Genomic DNA, 18,574 nt, shown 5'->3' with positions numbered 1-18,574 from the left:
GGTGGTCCGTTCCGGGACAGCACATCTGCTCCCGTGTTCATGGAGCCCGGCACGTGCACCGCCTTCACTTAAAGGATTAGTTCACTTTAAAATGAAAATTACCCCAAGCTTTACTCAACCCCAAGCCATAGGAGTATATGACTTTCTTCATTCTGATGAACACAATCGGAGTTATATTAATAAATATCCTGACACATAAAAGTTTTGTAATGACAATGAATGGGACCAACGAGTATGAGGCTCAAGAAAGACCAGGGCTTTGATGCAGCCATGGGTCACCTTGAGATTGAGGCTGCCCTTGTGTCACGCTCGTTGTGGGACTCAGGCTTTCAACCAGTGTTGGAATGGCCGCATATAAAGCAGGCCTAAGGGACCTACTGAGGAGGCTGCTGCCATAAGGCCCAGTAACTTCTGAAACTTCTTGAGGGGAAAGACATCCCTAATGTTGAACGATGCTGTTAGTCTCTGGATTTTCAGAATGCTCTGGCGAAAGCGAGGCCCGCATTTGGGCTTAGTTGAAAACTGCCCCTAGGAATGAGAGTCGTTGGCTGGGGAGATTTTGTTTGTGTATCTGGATGTGAAAGTAAGCGTCCTGGGCAGATCTGCAAGAGGATTTGCTTCATGGTTAACATTCTGAACGGCCAGCTTATCAGGATGCAGTTCAGACATCTCAAAAGCCATCCTTCTTTGGAACGAGGAAGTAGCAGCTGTAAAAGCCTGACTCACTGTGGACCATGGGAACTTCCTTTGGGTGTGCACACTACTGGTGGGGCGGGCCCAGCACCAGCAACAAACACAGTGCCTCCAATGCCCGAAACAGGGGATTGGAAGTCAAACATGATTGGTTTGAGGGTGGTCTTGCCTTAGCCGGACTCAGTCTCCTCATCTTTGTGCTGAAAACATCAGGGCTACTTGGGCTTTTTAGGGCGGGGTCCCTGCCATTTTGGAAATGGTTAGTGCTTAGCAGGGCGGAAATTGTCCACCACGGAGCCAAACATGCCTGTGGTAGAAACTGGGGAGTCAAGGAGAGCTGTTTTGTCTTTGTCCTCAATCTCCATCAATAGGTGGCACTAGAGCACCATCAAACTGTCCGTTGCATGGCCAATCGCCTGGGCTCAAGCCCCCCAATTGCTTCAATGGTGGGTGGGTTCATTATTATTCTTAATGAAAAAACACAACAAAAAAAAATCAGTACAATGACAAACTCGCTTAAATATGCTTTTACATTTCGCTTTGCAACCAAATCTTCATCCATCGTCATTCAGAGAAGTGAGGCAAAATGGGCGAAGTGAGGTGAAATCTGACTCCTGCTGCGACTCTCGTTCAGCTCTCTCTGAATTGAGCAGAAGCGTTCAGTTTTTAACTGTATCTGTTCTCTAACTAAACTAAATTATTTTTATTACTATAAAAAAATCAAAACGACAATGGGGGTGGTGCCACGGTCACGGTGGGCAAGTGATATAACCGGTGTTACGGCTGAACACCGGTAACACCGTAGATCGCAGCAAGCCTAATATGTAGCCTAAGTTAAGTAATATCACACGAGTAGACTCCTGTTTCTCCAAGTATTGGCATGATTGCAAATGTGATACTTGTAATGTATTGTCATTTTAATAATGTTTCTTTAAGTGGCGCTCCGGCCTCCGTAGTCGAAGCTATGACTCCTCCTACTTTGTATATGCACTGCAGTACCTAGTAAACTGAGTATTTCTCGTTACTGAAGCTCTGTGGCAGTCGCGTTACTTTACATGGTGTCAGAAGTCTGTCAGGAACAGATAATAAGCAAAGTATGACATCACAGTTTGATCACCCTAAGATCGACTGGGATGCTCCAGATTTGTACCAAGAGTTCGAAAGATTTCTGAGCCACGTCACATTCGTCTTCACATTCGCCTGCTATGGGAGCAAACAGCAAAACAGCGTCCAGGTTGGCTGGGCACGTGGATCGGTGAGCAGGGCAGAGAGATATATATGACGCTGTACTGGGGCGAAGGTGAGAAAGATGACCCGTCTAAAGTCCTGGACAAGTTCGCCAATTATATAAGGCTGAGGAAAAATAAGAGAATAGCCAGACACAGCTTTAAACAAAGAAAACAAGGAGTCACGGAAGGTTTTGATCACTTTGTGAAGGACTTGAGACTCCTACTAATGTATTGTGAGTATGGCGATCCAGATGATATGTTGATCAATGCGATGATAGCGGGTGTCAGAGAAAAGCGCGTCCAAGAGAGACTGTTAGACAAAGGGGAAGATTTAATGCTACCAAAAGCAATTGAAATCGGCCAGCAGTTTGAACTGTCACAGAAGCAAATTAAAATAGTCAGAGAAGAAGAATCTCAAGTGCAAGCAGTAAAGGTGAAAGCAAAATACCAAACTGCAAACAAGAAAACCTATCAGAAAAATCAGACAAAATTTGTGCAGAAAGAAATGCATGCAAACCGACCAAAAAACTGTCCAAGTTGTGGCAAAGACCCACAACATAAGTGGAATCAAGGAACATGTCCAGCAAAAGGCTCTGTATGCTCATACTGTCACAAACCAAACCACTGGGTGGTAGTATGCCGAAAAAGATCAGTAAACACAGTCAGTGTGCAGCTGCAATCAGAAACAGAAGATGAGGAGATGCTGAGCATAAATGTTACACAAACACATGAGCACAGTGATGATAAATGGACAGCAGACATTGAAATTCTGTCTCAGAAGGTGCCATTCAGAATTGTTACTGGTGCAAAATGTAACACATTGACTTTAAGTAGTTATCAGGCACTCCTGCTTGATGGTGAGCTTAAATGCTCTAATCGAGTGCTGAAGTCGTACTGTAACCACCAGCTGAAGCCTATAGCTGTGGTTGACCTTCTGACTAAATACAAGGATGCTGAGATATTAACAGAATTTGAGATTGTGGACATTTCTCAAGAAAATGTGCTCAGCGGTGCAACAGCGAAAGCCTTAGGCTTAGTTACGCGGCTTGATGCATTGCAGCCTACTAAAGAAAATAACAAGACACATTCCGGTCACACGACATCAAAACGTGCCAGCTGGGCTAGATGATTACCCAGAGCTGACTCGCACTACTGGAACTTTACCAGGCAAATACACAATTAAAATTGATCCTGATGCAAAAGGTGTAGTCCATCCTGTCCGCCGTCAACCAGCTGCACTGAAAAAGAAAATAATAAAGAAACTACATGAGATGGTTAAAGATGGATACATCACAAAAGTCAGCCAACCGACCGAGTGGGTGAGTTCAATGGTAGCAGCTGTCCGTAATGGCAAGATAAGGATCTGCATTGACTTGAATAAGGTCATAAAGAAGGAACATTACCCAGTGCGCACCATCGAAGAAGTAGTCTCCGCAATGCCTAGTGCTAAAGTCTTCTCAGTCTTGGATGCAAAATCTGGTTTCCTGCAAATAGAACTAGATGAAGCATAATCATTTTTGACAACCTTTATAACACCCATTGGTAGATTTAGGTGGCTTAGGCTACCTTTTGGCCTGAAATGCGCACCAGATATCTTCCAGCGTATTATGGATGAGATGCTTGAGGGCATCAGCAATAAGTGTCATGAACGACATTCTCATCGCAGCACCCTCAGTAAAGGAACATGATGAGACCCTCCGCAAAGTAATTCACAGAGCAACAAGGTATAATCTGAGCCTCAATTTCGACAAATGCCACATCAAGCAATCTTCTGTGCCCTACGTAGGACACCTGATAACATCAGTCGGTCTGAAGGCAGACCCGGCGAAAATAGAGGCTGTCAAGTCCATGCCAACACCAACAGACAAGGATGGTGTTCGTCGTTTCCTAGGTTTCATTACCTATCTGTCAAAATTCCTGCCAAACCTCAGCAAAGTCGATGCACCTCTAAGACAGCTCCTGAAAGCGGATGTTGAATTTGCATGGTAACCAGCACAACAGCAAGCCTTTGACGAACTCAAGGACTTATGCACGAAGTCCCCTGTGCTACATTTTTTTGATCCGTCCAAGCCTGTCGAGATCTTCTGTGATGCCAGCAGCAACGGCCTTGGTGCTGTCTTACTACAGGACAGTCCTCCAGTTGCTTTCTCATCCAGGTCACTGACAGATACAGAAACGCGCTACGCACAAATTGAGAAAGAGATGCTCTCAATGTTCATGCATGTGTCAAGTTCCACAATTACATATTTGGAAACCATGTCACAGTGTACAATGACCATAAGCCTCTGGAAGATATTTTCAGAAAGCCACTGCTCTCTACCCCCATGCGCATACAGAGAATGCACCTCCGCCTGCAGTGGTATGATCTGACTGTTAAGTACAGACGAGGAAAGGATATGGAACTGCCTGACACACTATCTAGAGCTCAGTTACCCGAAAACAAGCCAGAGATGGAAGGCTTTGAGTGTGTCTCCATGCTCAACTTTGTTTCAGTCAGTGAGCAGAAATATTCAGAGCTCCAGGACTGCACAAAGGAGGAGCTCAGCTGTCTTCAACAAACAATTTGACAAGGTTGGCCAGACCACAGGCGTGATGTGCCTAATGCAGTACAGCCATTTTGAGACTCACAAAGCCAAGTTGTCGTTGCTGATGGTGTTGTCTATAAAGGCCTGCATATAGTTGTACCCCCTTCCATGTGAAAACATATGCTGAAGCTTATACATCAGTCTCACTTAGGAATAGTGAAGAGCAAGCAGAGAGCTCGCGAGGTCCTATACTGGCCAGACATGAGCTCTGAAATCGAGCAAATGGTGAAGAACTGCGGCAAGTGTGCAGACTTTCAGAACCGGTTGCCTAGACAACCACTTAAACCAACAGAAACGCCCGATCTTCCATTTGAAGAAGTAGCTTCTGACCTGTCTGAGTTTGAAGGAAACCATTATGTTCTGCTGGTGGATTACTACTCAAAATTCATTGAAGTGGATAAGCTGAAGGGCTTACATTGTCGTGCTGTCATAGAAAAGCTAAAGGCTCAATTCAGCAGACATGGAATCCCCACCATCCTTCGAACAGACAATGGTCTACAATATTTAGTGGATGAGTTTAAGGATTTCTGTCAAAGTTAGGGAATCATTCACAAAACATCATCCCCACATACGCCACACTCCAACGGTGAGGCAGAGCGCACAGTCCAGACTGTTAAGAAACTTTGGTGTAAGGCACCAGACAAATACCTTGCACTGCTTGACTACAGAATGACGCCATTGGAGTCAGTAGGCCTTTCACCAGCTCAGCTGCTGATGGCCAGGCATCCCCGCAATAACCTGCCTGCTGCCCGTCTGCTGCTCACACCAGCAGCGTACGACCCCCTCAAAGTTAAACAGCATCTAGATGAAAGCAAAAGCGTTCAGAAGCTTTATTACAACCACAAGTGGCCCTCGTGCTGCGCTGAAGCCTGGAGATGAAGTAAGGATGCAACCACATCCCGGCAGTCACAGATGGTCTCCTGGAGTTGTTATGAGATCACACTGTGCCCCAAGATCTTATGTTGTTGACTGTGGAAGTAGAGAGTACCGTCGCAACATTCAGCATCTTCGCAAGAGCGCAGCAGCTGCCAACGAATCCCGTCATGGGCTTAACGATGATCAATAGACAGAGACATCAGAGCCAGTGAGTGTCGAGGAGCCAAAGTCTGTGGATCATCCTAGTTCATCCCAAGCATCACCTACAGAACTCAGGACTGCTAAACAGATGTTGTCAACTGGGCAGTACACTACCAGATGAGGCAGAGTGGTGAAGCCTCCTGACAGGCTCTGCTTGTAGTCAGGGAAAGGTGTGGTAAAGACGCCTTGTGGAACTGATGTGCTAGCAACCTCTCCTTCCTAGTTACACATGTTTATGCTCAACAGTTCATTGTTTTGATAGATTGTGACATTGACTAGGTTGCATACGAGATGTGCTAACATCTCTTTAATATTTGGATATGCAAGTTTTATGCAAATTCCAGAGTTAAAGAACAAATACAGCAATGTTTAATACTTGTAATGACTCTATAAGTATACAAAGTGATTATGTTAGCATGGTTTTTGTTTCATGCTTAGGAGGGGAGATGTAATGTATTGTCATTTTGACAATGTTTCTTTAAGTGCCGCTCCGGCCTCCGCAGTCGAAGCTATGACTCCTCCTACTTTGTATAACCACTGCAGTACCTAGTAAACTGAGTATGTCTCATTACTGAAGCTCTGTGTCAGTCGCATTACTTTACAATACTTACTGATCTTATTGAAGGCCAATAAACAAGTTGATATTAAGTGATTTAACATTAGACACAATAATGTCTGTTTTTGCTCTATTTCGTGAAAATAGTTTCAAAGCCACATCAGAACTGTTGCGCATCTCCAAGCAATGGTGAATGAATGAATCTGCGTTTTGAACGACTGAATGAATGACTCGCACATTAAGATTTACTGCCACCTACTGGCGGTAAATGTAATACATTTATTTTCATATTTACACTTTACATAGACTGTTTTTACTTAAAATATCAAACTTTTAAAGTTTAATTTTTTTACACATTTCTAAATTCAAAATTATATTTAAAAACATTCGTACAACATTATTTACCAATGAGCTGCATTAAGCAGTCTATGAATGTGTCTAAAAACCACTTCAGATGGAGCTTCTGTGCCACTTCTGCAGTGCAAAGATTTTTGATGATTTATTTTGATTTCTGATTGGGTCTTATTGTTCTAACTGAATTTATTGTTTAACATTTAAAAACAAATTTTCTATTTTAATTTAAGAAATTGACGAAATATGATGCATACATTTAATAAGATTAGAAAAAAATTGCTCTTATAATGGTAAAAATGCCTGTGGAAATTAATTTAAAAGGGGCAAATATCGCCCTGTAATGGGAAAGTTAGTGTCTGTTATTGATCAGAAAGTGCTCCTAAATTTTTTTTATTAGCACAAGTGCTCCTAAAGAAAAATGTTACCTTAGAGCTCTGTATACATATTGAGACTACAAGCTAGCTAAAGCCGGCAAATTGAGCTTATTTGACGTATTTTACAACTACTTTCCCGCTGACGAGTTGATGTGTTTATTCAGAGGAAGTGTGCAGAAAGAAGTGGAAGAGTCTGAGGGACACATATTTAAAGGAGAGGGAGAGCCCCTCTCATGACGCGAATTTGCACCTGTTGTGAAATGAATTTCACATGCGTTGATGTTAGAAAATTTTTTCTAATGTAAATCCATAGAAATATGACTAGACAAAATTTCATTGTAGATATCTTTGATCATCATTGTAGATATCAGTTGTCTAGTCAAAAATATATTCTTGTATTAATATCTTTCAAAACTGAATCATGACTTGTAAAGTCAAGGGCATTAAATGAAAGTGACAGGGTGTAATGAAATAAGAGACGGTCTCAATGAAATCTGAACACTAGCAGTCACGGGACATGCATTTGAAACATGTTAATACCATTTGTCTTTTTATCTTCTCCAGTCATGTCAGGTCTCAGGATAATGGTGGTTGGTAAAACCGGAGCTGGAAAGAGTGCATCAGGAAACACCATCCTGAAAGAAAAGGTGTTTGAAGAAAACTTTTCTTCTGAATCTGTGACTAAGACATGCCAGAAACATCAGCAGAAGGTGAAAGGTGGAAGCATCTCAGTAATCGACACTCCAGGACTGTTTGATACAAAAATCAGTGAAAAACAACTGAAGGATGAGATTGAGAAATGTGTTAACATGTCTGTTCCTGGTCCTCATGTGTTTCTGCTGGTCATCAGACTGGACGTGAGATTCACAGACGAGGAGAAGAAAACTGTGAAATGGATTCAGGAGAACTTTGGAGAAAAAGCTGCTGATTACTCCATCATTCTGTTCACTAGAGGAGATCAGATAGATAAACCTATAGAGGAGTTTCTGACCGAAAACAGGCAGATTCAAGAGCTTGTTAGACAGTGTAAATCCAGATATCATGTTTTCAATAACAAAGATAAAAATCCAACACAGGTTAATGAACTGCTGGATAAGATAGTAAGAATGGTGATGGAGAACGGAGGAGAACATTATACAAATGAGATGTACAAGGAAGCTCTGAAGAGGCAGAGAGAGGAAGATGAGAGATGGAGGTTGGAAGAAGAGAAAAACATGAAAATGGAAGAAAGATTCAAGAACATGAATGAGGATAAAAAAACAGGAATCATGGAAGTATTGGGGGCAGTAGTTTTGGTAGCAGTTGTTCTAGGTTTAATATTCTTATGCTCCTGTTTATATTGAAAACATGAATAGCCTACACTGAAAAAAAGTGAAATGCATGGCAGCACAGGGTGCCAAACATTTACTGCTATATGACCCAAAACTCCTGAATCACTTTAGACACACAGACTTTAAGAATCAGCATATGAATCTCAACAACGGTAACATGTTTCATGCTGCAGTGCATACTGGGAGCCATGGATGAGTTTTGTATAGTGCACCCAGGATGCATTGCATCCTGAATCATGTGACCGTTGCTGACATTCATACACTGATTCTTGATGTCTGTGTGTGTTTACACGATGCAGGAGATTAAAGAGTTTTTTTTTTGTGTGTGTGTGTGTATAAAATGTGTTTTTCATTTTCTTCAGATTATCACAACTGAATGATAAGATGTATGCTCCCATGTTCACTATATTCAATAATCTGAAATTAATAACATCAGTATCGTCAGATATCAGGCTCTGAATGGGAACATTGTGCAATACAGTAAATATGTTTACACTACCCTAAATCAATGGAAAGATGTGCTATCTGAATCACCAAACGTTGTGTCCCAATCATCCAAATGTTACCAAAAAAAAAAAAAATGTTTTGGCTCAGTTTACAGAAAAGTGTATGTCACGCATCCCTTCATTATAATATAACATTGTTTCCTCCTCAAATGGATAGTTAGCATCTTCAGTATTACAGAAATGTATTATGTGTTGGGCTGATGTTTTTAATTTATGGCAAGAAACCTTGCACAAGGCGGAAATTCATAAACTGTCCCAATCACCCTTAATTCACCTATAAGCGCTTTATTCGGTTATCCAAAAAAAAATGGTTGGGTGGCGCTTTGGCGAAAGTAGAAGTAGAATAAAAGAGGAACAAAGAAATTAAAAGTCAGTCATAATACACAATGCCAGGTTTATTAGGCAATAATAAGTGCTAAGATAATAAAGTGCTAAGATTATCACAAATAAACACAAGATTTTGACACACATAATTCTTAAATCGTTGTATTCCCATTCCGTTGATAGAGAATCATTGCAGTTCATATAATTTGATGAATAATACACAAGAAAACAATAAGATTTGTTAACACGTACCTGGCCCAGGTAAAAAAAAATACTATAGTAATTTATAGTAAATTCTATAGTGTTTTTGAACCATACTATAGTAAAGTACTTGAATTAATTTATTGTAGTAATTCTGTAGTTGCTGTGATCATATAACAGCTATAGTAATATAAACAAATTACTTTACCCAATATTGTAGCCTACTAAGTTTTCTACAACTTTAGAGTATATTATACTAAAATATACACTACAGTTTACTGTAGTAAAAAATAAAGTATACTACAGTATTTATAACAGTTTATCAGTTCACTGTAGTTAATACTACAGTATGCTGTAGCATTCAATAATAAAGTGTTGTAAATACTATAATATATACAGTATTCTACAATTTACTATATATGGTTCAAAAACACTATAGTATTTACTATAGTATTTTTTCACCTGGGGGAGTTTGCTGTTCTTCTAAAATGAATTTGTGGGAACGGATTTAAAAACCGAGGGTACGGTTTGCAAAATCTGAGCGCACGGATTGGAAATTCCTGGGTACGGCTTATTAATCCGTGGGCACGGTTTGTTAAACCGAGGGAACAGTTTAAGAATTCGTGAGCACGGTTTATAAACTGAGGGAACGGATTGCAAAACCGTCAGCACGGATTATTTTTTTTTCTCCTATAGGTGACGTGCCGGGCTCCGTACTTTTACCTTTAGACGACAAATTTAGATTTTAAATTCAATATTGATTTAAACAGAACTGTTGAACTAATTTACAGTATGTAACGCAAGTACATTATAAGTAACTGTAATTAAATCACCTAAAAATGAACAGTAATCCCTTACTTAGTAATGCGTTACACCCAACACTGGCGGTATGTAGCCTACATTTGTAGAAGATGTTTTTCTTTTCTGAGTTGTATAACGAATTGTACATTTAAGATTAAATAATTTGTGACGTGCTTCTACCAATGTGATCTATTTGTTATCTTGTACATGTGAAAAACAGTATGTGGGCAAGACAAACAGACAAATCAAGACATGCATTATTGAACATATGGGTGCAATCAGAAGACCAGAAATCTCTGGTTGCTCATCACTTTAATGAAATGTCCCATTCAATCTCGGATCTAAACTTTGTAGTTATTGAGCATATAACACAATCCCGTAGGGATGGTAATATGGGGCGGAGACTTTTACAGAGATGGATCTTTGGATCTGATCTTAAATGTTTTTTGTTTTTTTTAAATAACTTACGATTGTTGATTCATATAGTGATAAAGATATTATAAAACCATGTCATTGTGATTTATTTCAATTTTCAATCATGTGACATTTGTCTTCATATTGCTTGGTATTTTTGTAAGATTTAATTATTCACATATAAATTATGTGAATATATATGATATGCTCTTTTGAATTTTTAAAACTTTGAATAGATTATTGGTACATTTATAATGTTTATGTATTATTGTATCTATTTACCTACATGGTGGTACATCAGTGTCCGGCAAACGTTTTGCGCACCTTGGACTTTTTGCACTTTATTTGTGGCCTCTGGACAATAAATGAATGTAGCCCTATATATAAATATACGTGGTAAATTGCTTTCAGGCATAATTAAATTGTATTAGACTTTGCATTTGAATATATATTTAGACATTATTAGAGACTACGTTTTGTCAAAGTTGAGACTGGTTTTGTTTTTATGTTTTGTTATGTTAATTTGAAGTGTCAGTTTTTGCATTATTTTTACAGTCATACTACTAGTCTGAAGATCTGGTCTGTGGTCTCCTCCTGTTTGAAAAACTCAGCAAATCGATCAGTGATTGACAAATTCAGATTGAAGTAGCTTTATTGGCATCTCTCCTGTCTGACAGAGGGTGTACGTCTGCGATAGCCAATCAGAACTGCTCATTATGATCAACATAGCTTACAGTACTATTTGCATCTTCACAAAATATTCTGAAGGGTCCAGTGATTTATTCGTATTATTAGCAGTGACAGAATATCTGATCAATCTCTTATTTGCACTTTGGAGGTTGATTTTCACAGCCCATTGAAGAGGAACCTTTCTGTGCACTTTATCAGAATTTGTTAGATTCAGTTATCAGTTATATCTCCTTATTCTGACTTTATTTCTGATAATTTTGAATTTATGGGCCGGTTTCAAAGCCAGAATAAAGCCTTAGTTCAATTAGGGCATTTAAGCAGCTTTTATAAATGTTCACTAGAAAAAAACATTACTGGTGTATCTTGAGACAAAACAATGGCAATGACATATTTTAAGAAACCGGGGGTATATGTCATAATGTGACTTTAAGTGTGTTTCCAAATGCGTCTTTTTGGTTTATCACAGAAGTCTGTTAAATCTGACACAGAGAAGAATAAGGATAAACTCTAAATCCAGCATAACACAGTTTTAAAGACAGAAGATCAGAAGAGTAATGGCATTAAGTATGCAGACGTGTTTGTGTGTGTCTACGTGGGGACTTACTTTTTCGCAGTCCATGGTGTGATCCTGCAAATTCCTCCATGACCCAAACTGAACAGAGAGAAAAACAAATAATGTTGAATGGTTTAATGTCCAATAAAATGGTTTCACTGTTGCATAAATTAGACACAGCAGTACTAGGTTTGATGAAAGACGATTGAATTTCGAAATCATTTTTAATATGTTAGCCTTGAAGTTACCTATGTGCTAGTTTACTCGCATTTAAAAGATATATAGTTCAGTATTTACAGCAGGGCAAGCTAATGCTGCTTGTTAACGTTCTGCAGAGTTCAGCTCCAACCGCAATCAGAGGCCCTGTTTACATCTGGTACTAAGATGCGTTTTGGTCGATCGGATCACAAGTAGAAAAGGAATCACATGCCCATTTATACATGTGGCCTGTTGCATGAAGCCAGTTTTAAGTTGCTACACAGGTAAGTTTGAGATTAGTTTGAGCAAAATAATTAACTAAAAAATTGTTTTTTAGCATTGTTCATCACCATTGTATCTTGCGCTACATGGCTAAACAGCTCCGGAGCAGGTTTTATACTGGGTTAGATATCGCAAACCAAAACTGGACCAATCAACTGTGATTAAAGTGACATATACATATATATACACATTATATATATATATATATATATATATATATATATTATACAGGTGCTGGTCATATAATTAGAATATCATCAAAAAGTTCATTTTTTTATTATAAATTATTTTTAAAAATGAAACTTTCATATATTCTAGATTCCCTACATGTAAAGTAAAACATTTCAAAAGTTTTTTTTTTAAATTTTGATGATTAGAGTGTACAGCTCATGAAAGTCCAAAATCCAGTATTTCAAAATATTAGAATATTTCCTAAGATCGATCAAAAAATGGATTTGCAAAACAGAAAAGTTCAAGTTCTTTAAAGTATGTTCTTTTGTGCACTCAATACTTGATCGGCAGGACATATTACAGCAAATGACTTGCTCCTAGCACAAATTACAGCATCACTGAAGTGTGGCATGGAAGTGATCAGCCTGTGGCACTGCTGAGGCACTATTGAGCCTTCAGATCATCTGTATATTGTTGGATCGACTGTTTCTCATCTTTCTCTTGAAAATATCCCATAGATTCAGGTCAGGCATATTGGCTGGCCAATAAAGCACAGTAATATCATGGTCAGCAAACCACTTGGAAGTGGTTTTTGCACTGTGGGCAGGTGCTAAAGTCCTGCTGGAAAAGGAAATCAGCATCTCCATAAAGCTTGTCAGCAGATGGAAGCATAAAGTGCTCCAAAATCTCCTGGAAGATGGCTGCATTGACTTTGCACTTGATAAAACACAATGGACCAACACCAGCAGACGTCACGGCCCGCCCAAATCATTATTGACTTCAGAAACTTCACACTAGACTTCAAGCAGTTTGGATTCTGTGCCTCTCCGGTCTTCCTTCAGACTCTGGGACCATGATTTCAACATGAAATGCAAAATTTACTTTTATCTGAAAAGAGGACTTTCGACCACTGTTCACTGTCCAGTTCTTTTTCTCCTTAGCCCAGGTAAGATGCTTCTGACGTTGTCTCTGGTTCAGAAGTGGCTTGGTAGTCCTTTTCCTGAAGATGTCTGAGTGTGGTGACTCTTGATGCGCTGACTCCGGCTTCATTCTACTCATTGTGAAGCTCTCCCAAGTGTTTGAATCGGCTTTACTTGACAGTATTCTCAAGCTTGCGGTCATCCCTGTTGCTTGTGCACCTTTGCCTACCCAATTTCTTCCTTCCAGTCAACTTTGCATTTAATATGCTTTGATACATCACTCTGTAAACAGCCACCCCATTCAGTAATGACCTTCTGTGACTTACTCTCTTTGTGGAGGGTGTCAATGATTGTCTCCTGGACCATTGCCAAGTCAGCAGTCTTCCCCATTAGTGTGGTTTCAAAGAACAAAAGATACCTGGAATTTATACTGTAGGGATGGTCATTTAATGGAACTCAAATGTAAATATTCTAATATTTTGAGATACTGGATTTTGGACTTTCATTAGCTGTATGCTCTAATCAACAAATTTAAAAAAAAAAAACCTTTTGAAATGTTTTACTTTACATGTAGGGAATCTAGAATATATGAAAGTTTCATTTTTTAAAATAATTTACAATAAAAAAAATGAACTTTTTTACAATATTCTAATTATATGACCAGCACCTGTATATATCTGATGCAATAAAGCCTCTGACCCTGTATCTCTCGCTCCAAATTAAAGCAGTTTAGAGATAACAGAATATTTTACTGACATTTGTTAAAGAGGTGGTTCATTGCGATTTCACTTTTTTAACTTTAGTTAGTGTGTAATGTTGCTGCTTGAGCAGAAACAGTATATGCAAAGTTACAGCTCTGAAAGTTCAATGCAAACGGAGATATTGTTTTTTAAAGTTATGGCAGTTTAATGCCTACAAAAACGACCGGTTTGGACTACAACGAGCTTCTTCCCGGGTTGGTGACATCATAAACCCTGCAAAACACGCAACAAAGTGGGCGAGGCCATGAGGCCATGTCGCGCAGCATAATGGAAGCGGAAGAGTTGTGTACACCGGACGCGAGCGACGCGTCAAAAGATAATAGAACCCATTATAATAATCTGTGATATTTTCTACACTGGATGCGCCGTGGAAGACAGCTTCCAGAATCTACACGAGTTCAATGCTGGATGGCTATTACTGAAACTAACAGTTCCCACTTTAAAAGCAGAAGCTGCTGTTTATCGCCCCCAAACTGTAAGTACGTTTTATTGTTTGTACATGTCTTTTAAATGTGTAGTTCTGTTGCTATTTTTTGGTTGCATCAAGGACGTAAACAAAGACCAACGCGTTTTTGCTTCGCTAGCCAGTTAGCTAAATTCTGTTGCATACTTCAACAAACGCCAACAAACTTTGTTTATAGACAAACAGTTGTTCATGCTATAAATTATACGCTACCTTTACAAAAATGCTACTACTTCAGTCATGTATTCGGCTACAGTAAAGCTTTAATCAGGATAAAACTGTATATTGAAAGCTAACAAACAGCAGTGACAGCATATCTAAACACTTTGACACAAATACTAAATGAAATACCCTTCATAAACGTCCTTTAAAAGCCGCGATTGCAGAGGTTCTGCTTGACCCTCTTCATCTGGATCTGATTCGGCTCAATTTGATACAGCAATATAGACGCCATTATTTATATTTCCACTGAAGCACATGTAACAACTAATGTTAAGGGGCGTGGCGTTTCCGGACGCTTCAGCGAATCACAATACACTGGGCCAGCTAACCAATCTGAGCACATTGCGTATTGTGGAGGGAGTGGCTTCATAGAACCAGGAAGTCAAACGAGCCGTTCATATGAGAATGGAAATAGAGGTGTAGAATAAAGGTAAAATATATGAAAAATACGTCTTTTTTAAAAAAACGAAGCATTAAGACATGTTAAACTGCGCCCCAAAAACACAATCAAGCCTAGAAAAAAAACACTGAACCACCCCTTTAAGACATCTGCTTTAAACATTACAATGCTCATGATAACTTTCATTAACTCTACAACAAGTAAGGTCAATAGCTGTGTTTTATTCACGATAAAACACGGCTATGACCGCTTCACCCAGCGATTCTGTGTATCACTACACAACACTCTTAGCAACCACTCTTAGCAACCACTCTTAGCAACGTAAACGGTATGTTCTCAATTGATATTGTTCATTGAAGCTTACTGTATTATGTAGAAGAGTTTTGTGAGAAAAAGATTGAGTGAGCGAGTTTATTACCTGCATTCAGATTTAGCATTTTCCTTCAGGTCAGTCCTATGTTCATAATAAAATATCTGTTTAAATGTCCGATGTATTATCTTGTCCTTTTAATAGTTAAGGGGTTTTCCCATGACTAACAGCGCTAGTCAAAGCATTTGTCAGTTGTCTTGTTCCGTGTTCACAACAATTCAGTCTTTTCAATATAAAAGTCTTCGCTATTGACTGACACACTCATAAAGACAGTCTTTGCCGCCATCTAATGGCGTGAAAATGTAACTTCTGTTGCAGTTCACGGTCAGGTACTATTTTTCCCGGCAGAAGGAAGGCTTTTGGTGAAAGTTTAATTCATGAAAGTTGCATTGACACATATTTCTGGCTTTAATATTTGTATTGTGTGGTAATCGTTTTATAAAAGTAATAAGGTACGAGAGGCTAGTGCTGTATCTTGAATAAGTCTTATTCACGATACAGCACTAGCCTCTCGTACCTTATTGCTTACATAATTATTGTATTAACTGACAATATTAAACATCGCTTTTAAATTAAAATAAATATAATACATGCTTTAATATATAAAGCTTTTAAACAAATTAAGCTTATGTGTATACTTTTGAGCTCTTTGTGAACCTATATAAATTATTAGGCCTATTTTTTAGATTCACTTGCATTGATATTCAGATATTTTCTTTCATTTGCCTTCTCAAACTTTTACTGCAGCAGCAGTGTTTATTCCTGCCTTGTAAATGTGTTTAATTTCATTACATTTTTCATAATGATCTCTTAATCTTCAGCAGAGAAGTGACGCTCTCCATAGCCGCTTTTCCACCATTGGGTCGAACGGTTCTTAGAATGGTAAGGAATGGTTCCAGTTGTGTTTCCACTGGAGCCTGGTACGGCACGGCACGATTACAAACCGTTCTCGGCCCGGAATTCTCGGAACGGTTGTCTAATCGTGCTGGTAGAATGCCGTTGCTGGCTAAGCGCTCTATTTGAGCGATGTAAACACAAATTAATAATAAAATTAAAATAAATATCTGATCATCCTCTATAACGTGGTCATTATTTACATGTCCTATCATCAGTAAAGCAGAAATGCAAATTTAAAAATTACTAGTAGCCTACCTATTAAATTCATGATATATTTGGTCTAAAAATAGTAACTAAAAAAAAAGTAGGTTATTACCTACTAGTTCTAAGTTTTTTTAACAAGTTAAGTATAATTAAATACTAGACACTATTGGAATAAGTACTAGTATCTTTAAAAAGATACTAGTACCTAAAGAATAAGCACTAGTAAATAATGAAAAAGTACTAGTACTTAATAGAATAGATACTAGTATCTAAAAAATAAGTACTAGTTGCATGAAAATAGATACTAGTATGATGCATTACAAGCTATTGTTCAGCAGATTTCATGTAATATGTCCTCAGTGAGCGTATTTGGATTCTTTTAGGTTGTTTTATTTAGGATGTTAAATGTAATTGTGTTTTCCCTTTAGGCAAAAACAACAATGTTGTATCCTTTGTGAATATTCACAGAATAACCATGAACAGTAATGAATGGATAGATGGATGGAAAAGAGAGAGGGAAGATAAGATAGAAATAACTGGTCAAATGTTTGGAAACATTACTATTTTTAATGTTTATGAAAGAAGTCTCTTTTGCTCACCAGGGCTGCATTTATTTGATCAAAAATACAGAAAAAAACACAGGAATATTGTGAAATATTATTACAATGTAAAATAATGGTTTACTATTTTAATATACTTTAAAATATAATTTATTTCTGTGATCAAAGCTGAATTTTCACCATCATTACTCCAGTCTTTAGTGTCACATGATCCTTTTTTTTTTTTTTTTTGAAACCTCTGATACTTTTTTCAGGATTCATTGATGAATAAAAAGTTCAAAAGAACAGCATTTATTAAAAACAGTTTTCTAACAATAAAAGTCTTTACTATCACTCTTTATCAATTTAACACATCCTTGCTGAATAAAAGTATTAATTTCTTTCAAAAAAAAGAAAGAAAAACAAATTACTGACCTTAAACTTTTAAACGGTAGTGTATATTGTTACAAAAGAGACTTATTTTAAATAAATGCTGTTCTTTTTTCTTTCTTTTTTCTTTTTTTTACTTTTTATTCATCAAAGAATCCTGAAAAAAGTATCTTAGGTTATAAAAAATATTAAGCAGCACAACTGTTATATATATATATATATTTAACTACTTTTCATTTCAATTAATATTTATTCTACTTCCTTACATTCATATATGCATTTCTTCATCCTGTTTGCTAACACAATTCAAATTCATAAAAATAAATTAATAATTAGATTTATAGTAGTCTAATGTTTAATTACCACATTCATATACTCATAAGGTATTCATGAGAATACTTTGGCATGTTTTAAGCCTTAATCGACACCAGCTCTCATCTGTGCTGCTCCAAATCCTGCTGTATCTCTCTGCAGCTTTTAGTGTGTTTTACTTCCTGTCCACCCTCTCCATGATCATCTACAAGAGTGAGTACTTAATTTTTAATATTAAAAACTGTTTTTAGGGGGGTTTTAGATGTTTTTGTTTAGTCAAGCATCACAAGTACTCGCTCTAGACGTGTGTCTGCTGTTTCTTATGGCCGGTCTTGAGGTCCTGAGGGTGTACGGGGGTGAGTCTGGCGAGATCCTTTTATTGTTTTGTAAAAACTTCTTAATTGACTTCATGTCAGTCTCTCTTCCTCAGGAGTTAGGGGTAACCTACAGGAGAGCGAGGGCTACACAGGTTCGAATCTGATCGCCACAGGGGCCACAGTGCTGCTGGCGCTCTATTTTGTCATTTGGCAGTACATCCTGCGAGCTGATGTCTTCATTGGCGCCATCTTGCTCTGCTTGCACGGCCTAACAGGAATTGTGGGGCTTGGGACGCTGGCGCACTTCACCAGGTCAGAGTTCACATACTTGCAGTTTTGGACACTTGGGTTCTGTTTTAAAATCTAGTGAGCTCCCTTGCTTAGTAAAGCTGCATCATAACTGGATTTGGATAACTGGAAGATGGATTTGAAATGTGTGT

At 38.3% G+C, this 18,574-nt stretch overlaps 2 protein-coding genes across 2 annotated transcripts in view; both read left to right on the top strand.

Moving 5' to 3' along the window:
* LOC127517762 (GTPase IMAP family member 9-like) overlaps nt 1-18,574 on the top strand; it is an 86,464-nt gene that overhangs the window by 58,900 nt on the left and 8,990 nt on the right. The window lies entirely within an intron of this gene.
* LOC127517948 (GTPase IMAP family member 9-like) lies at nt 7,435-8,277 on the top strand. Its single transcript, XM_051904186.1, has one exon. The coding sequence runs from the start codon at nt 7,435-7,437 to the stop codon at nt 8,209-8,211; it is 777 nt and encodes a 258-aa protein (XP_051760146.1). The 3' UTR covers nt 8,212-8,277.

Source organism: Ctenopharyngodon idella, chromosome 8, assembly GCF_019924925.1.
Source record: "Ctenopharyngodon idella isolate HZGC_01 chromosome 8, HZGC01, whole genome shotgun sequence".
NCBI lineage: Eukaryota > Metazoa > Chordata > Actinopteri > Cypriniformes > Xenocyprididae > Ctenopharyngodon > Ctenopharyngodon idella.
This window is presented reverse-complemented; position numbering and strand designations above follow the sequence as displayed.

What these genes read in the sequence shown, in the direction of transcription:
- LOC127517948 (XM_051904186.1), top strand. Translation starts at nt 7,435, where the DNA reads ATGTCAGGTCTCAGGATAATGGTGGTTGGTAAAACCGGAGCTGGAAAG.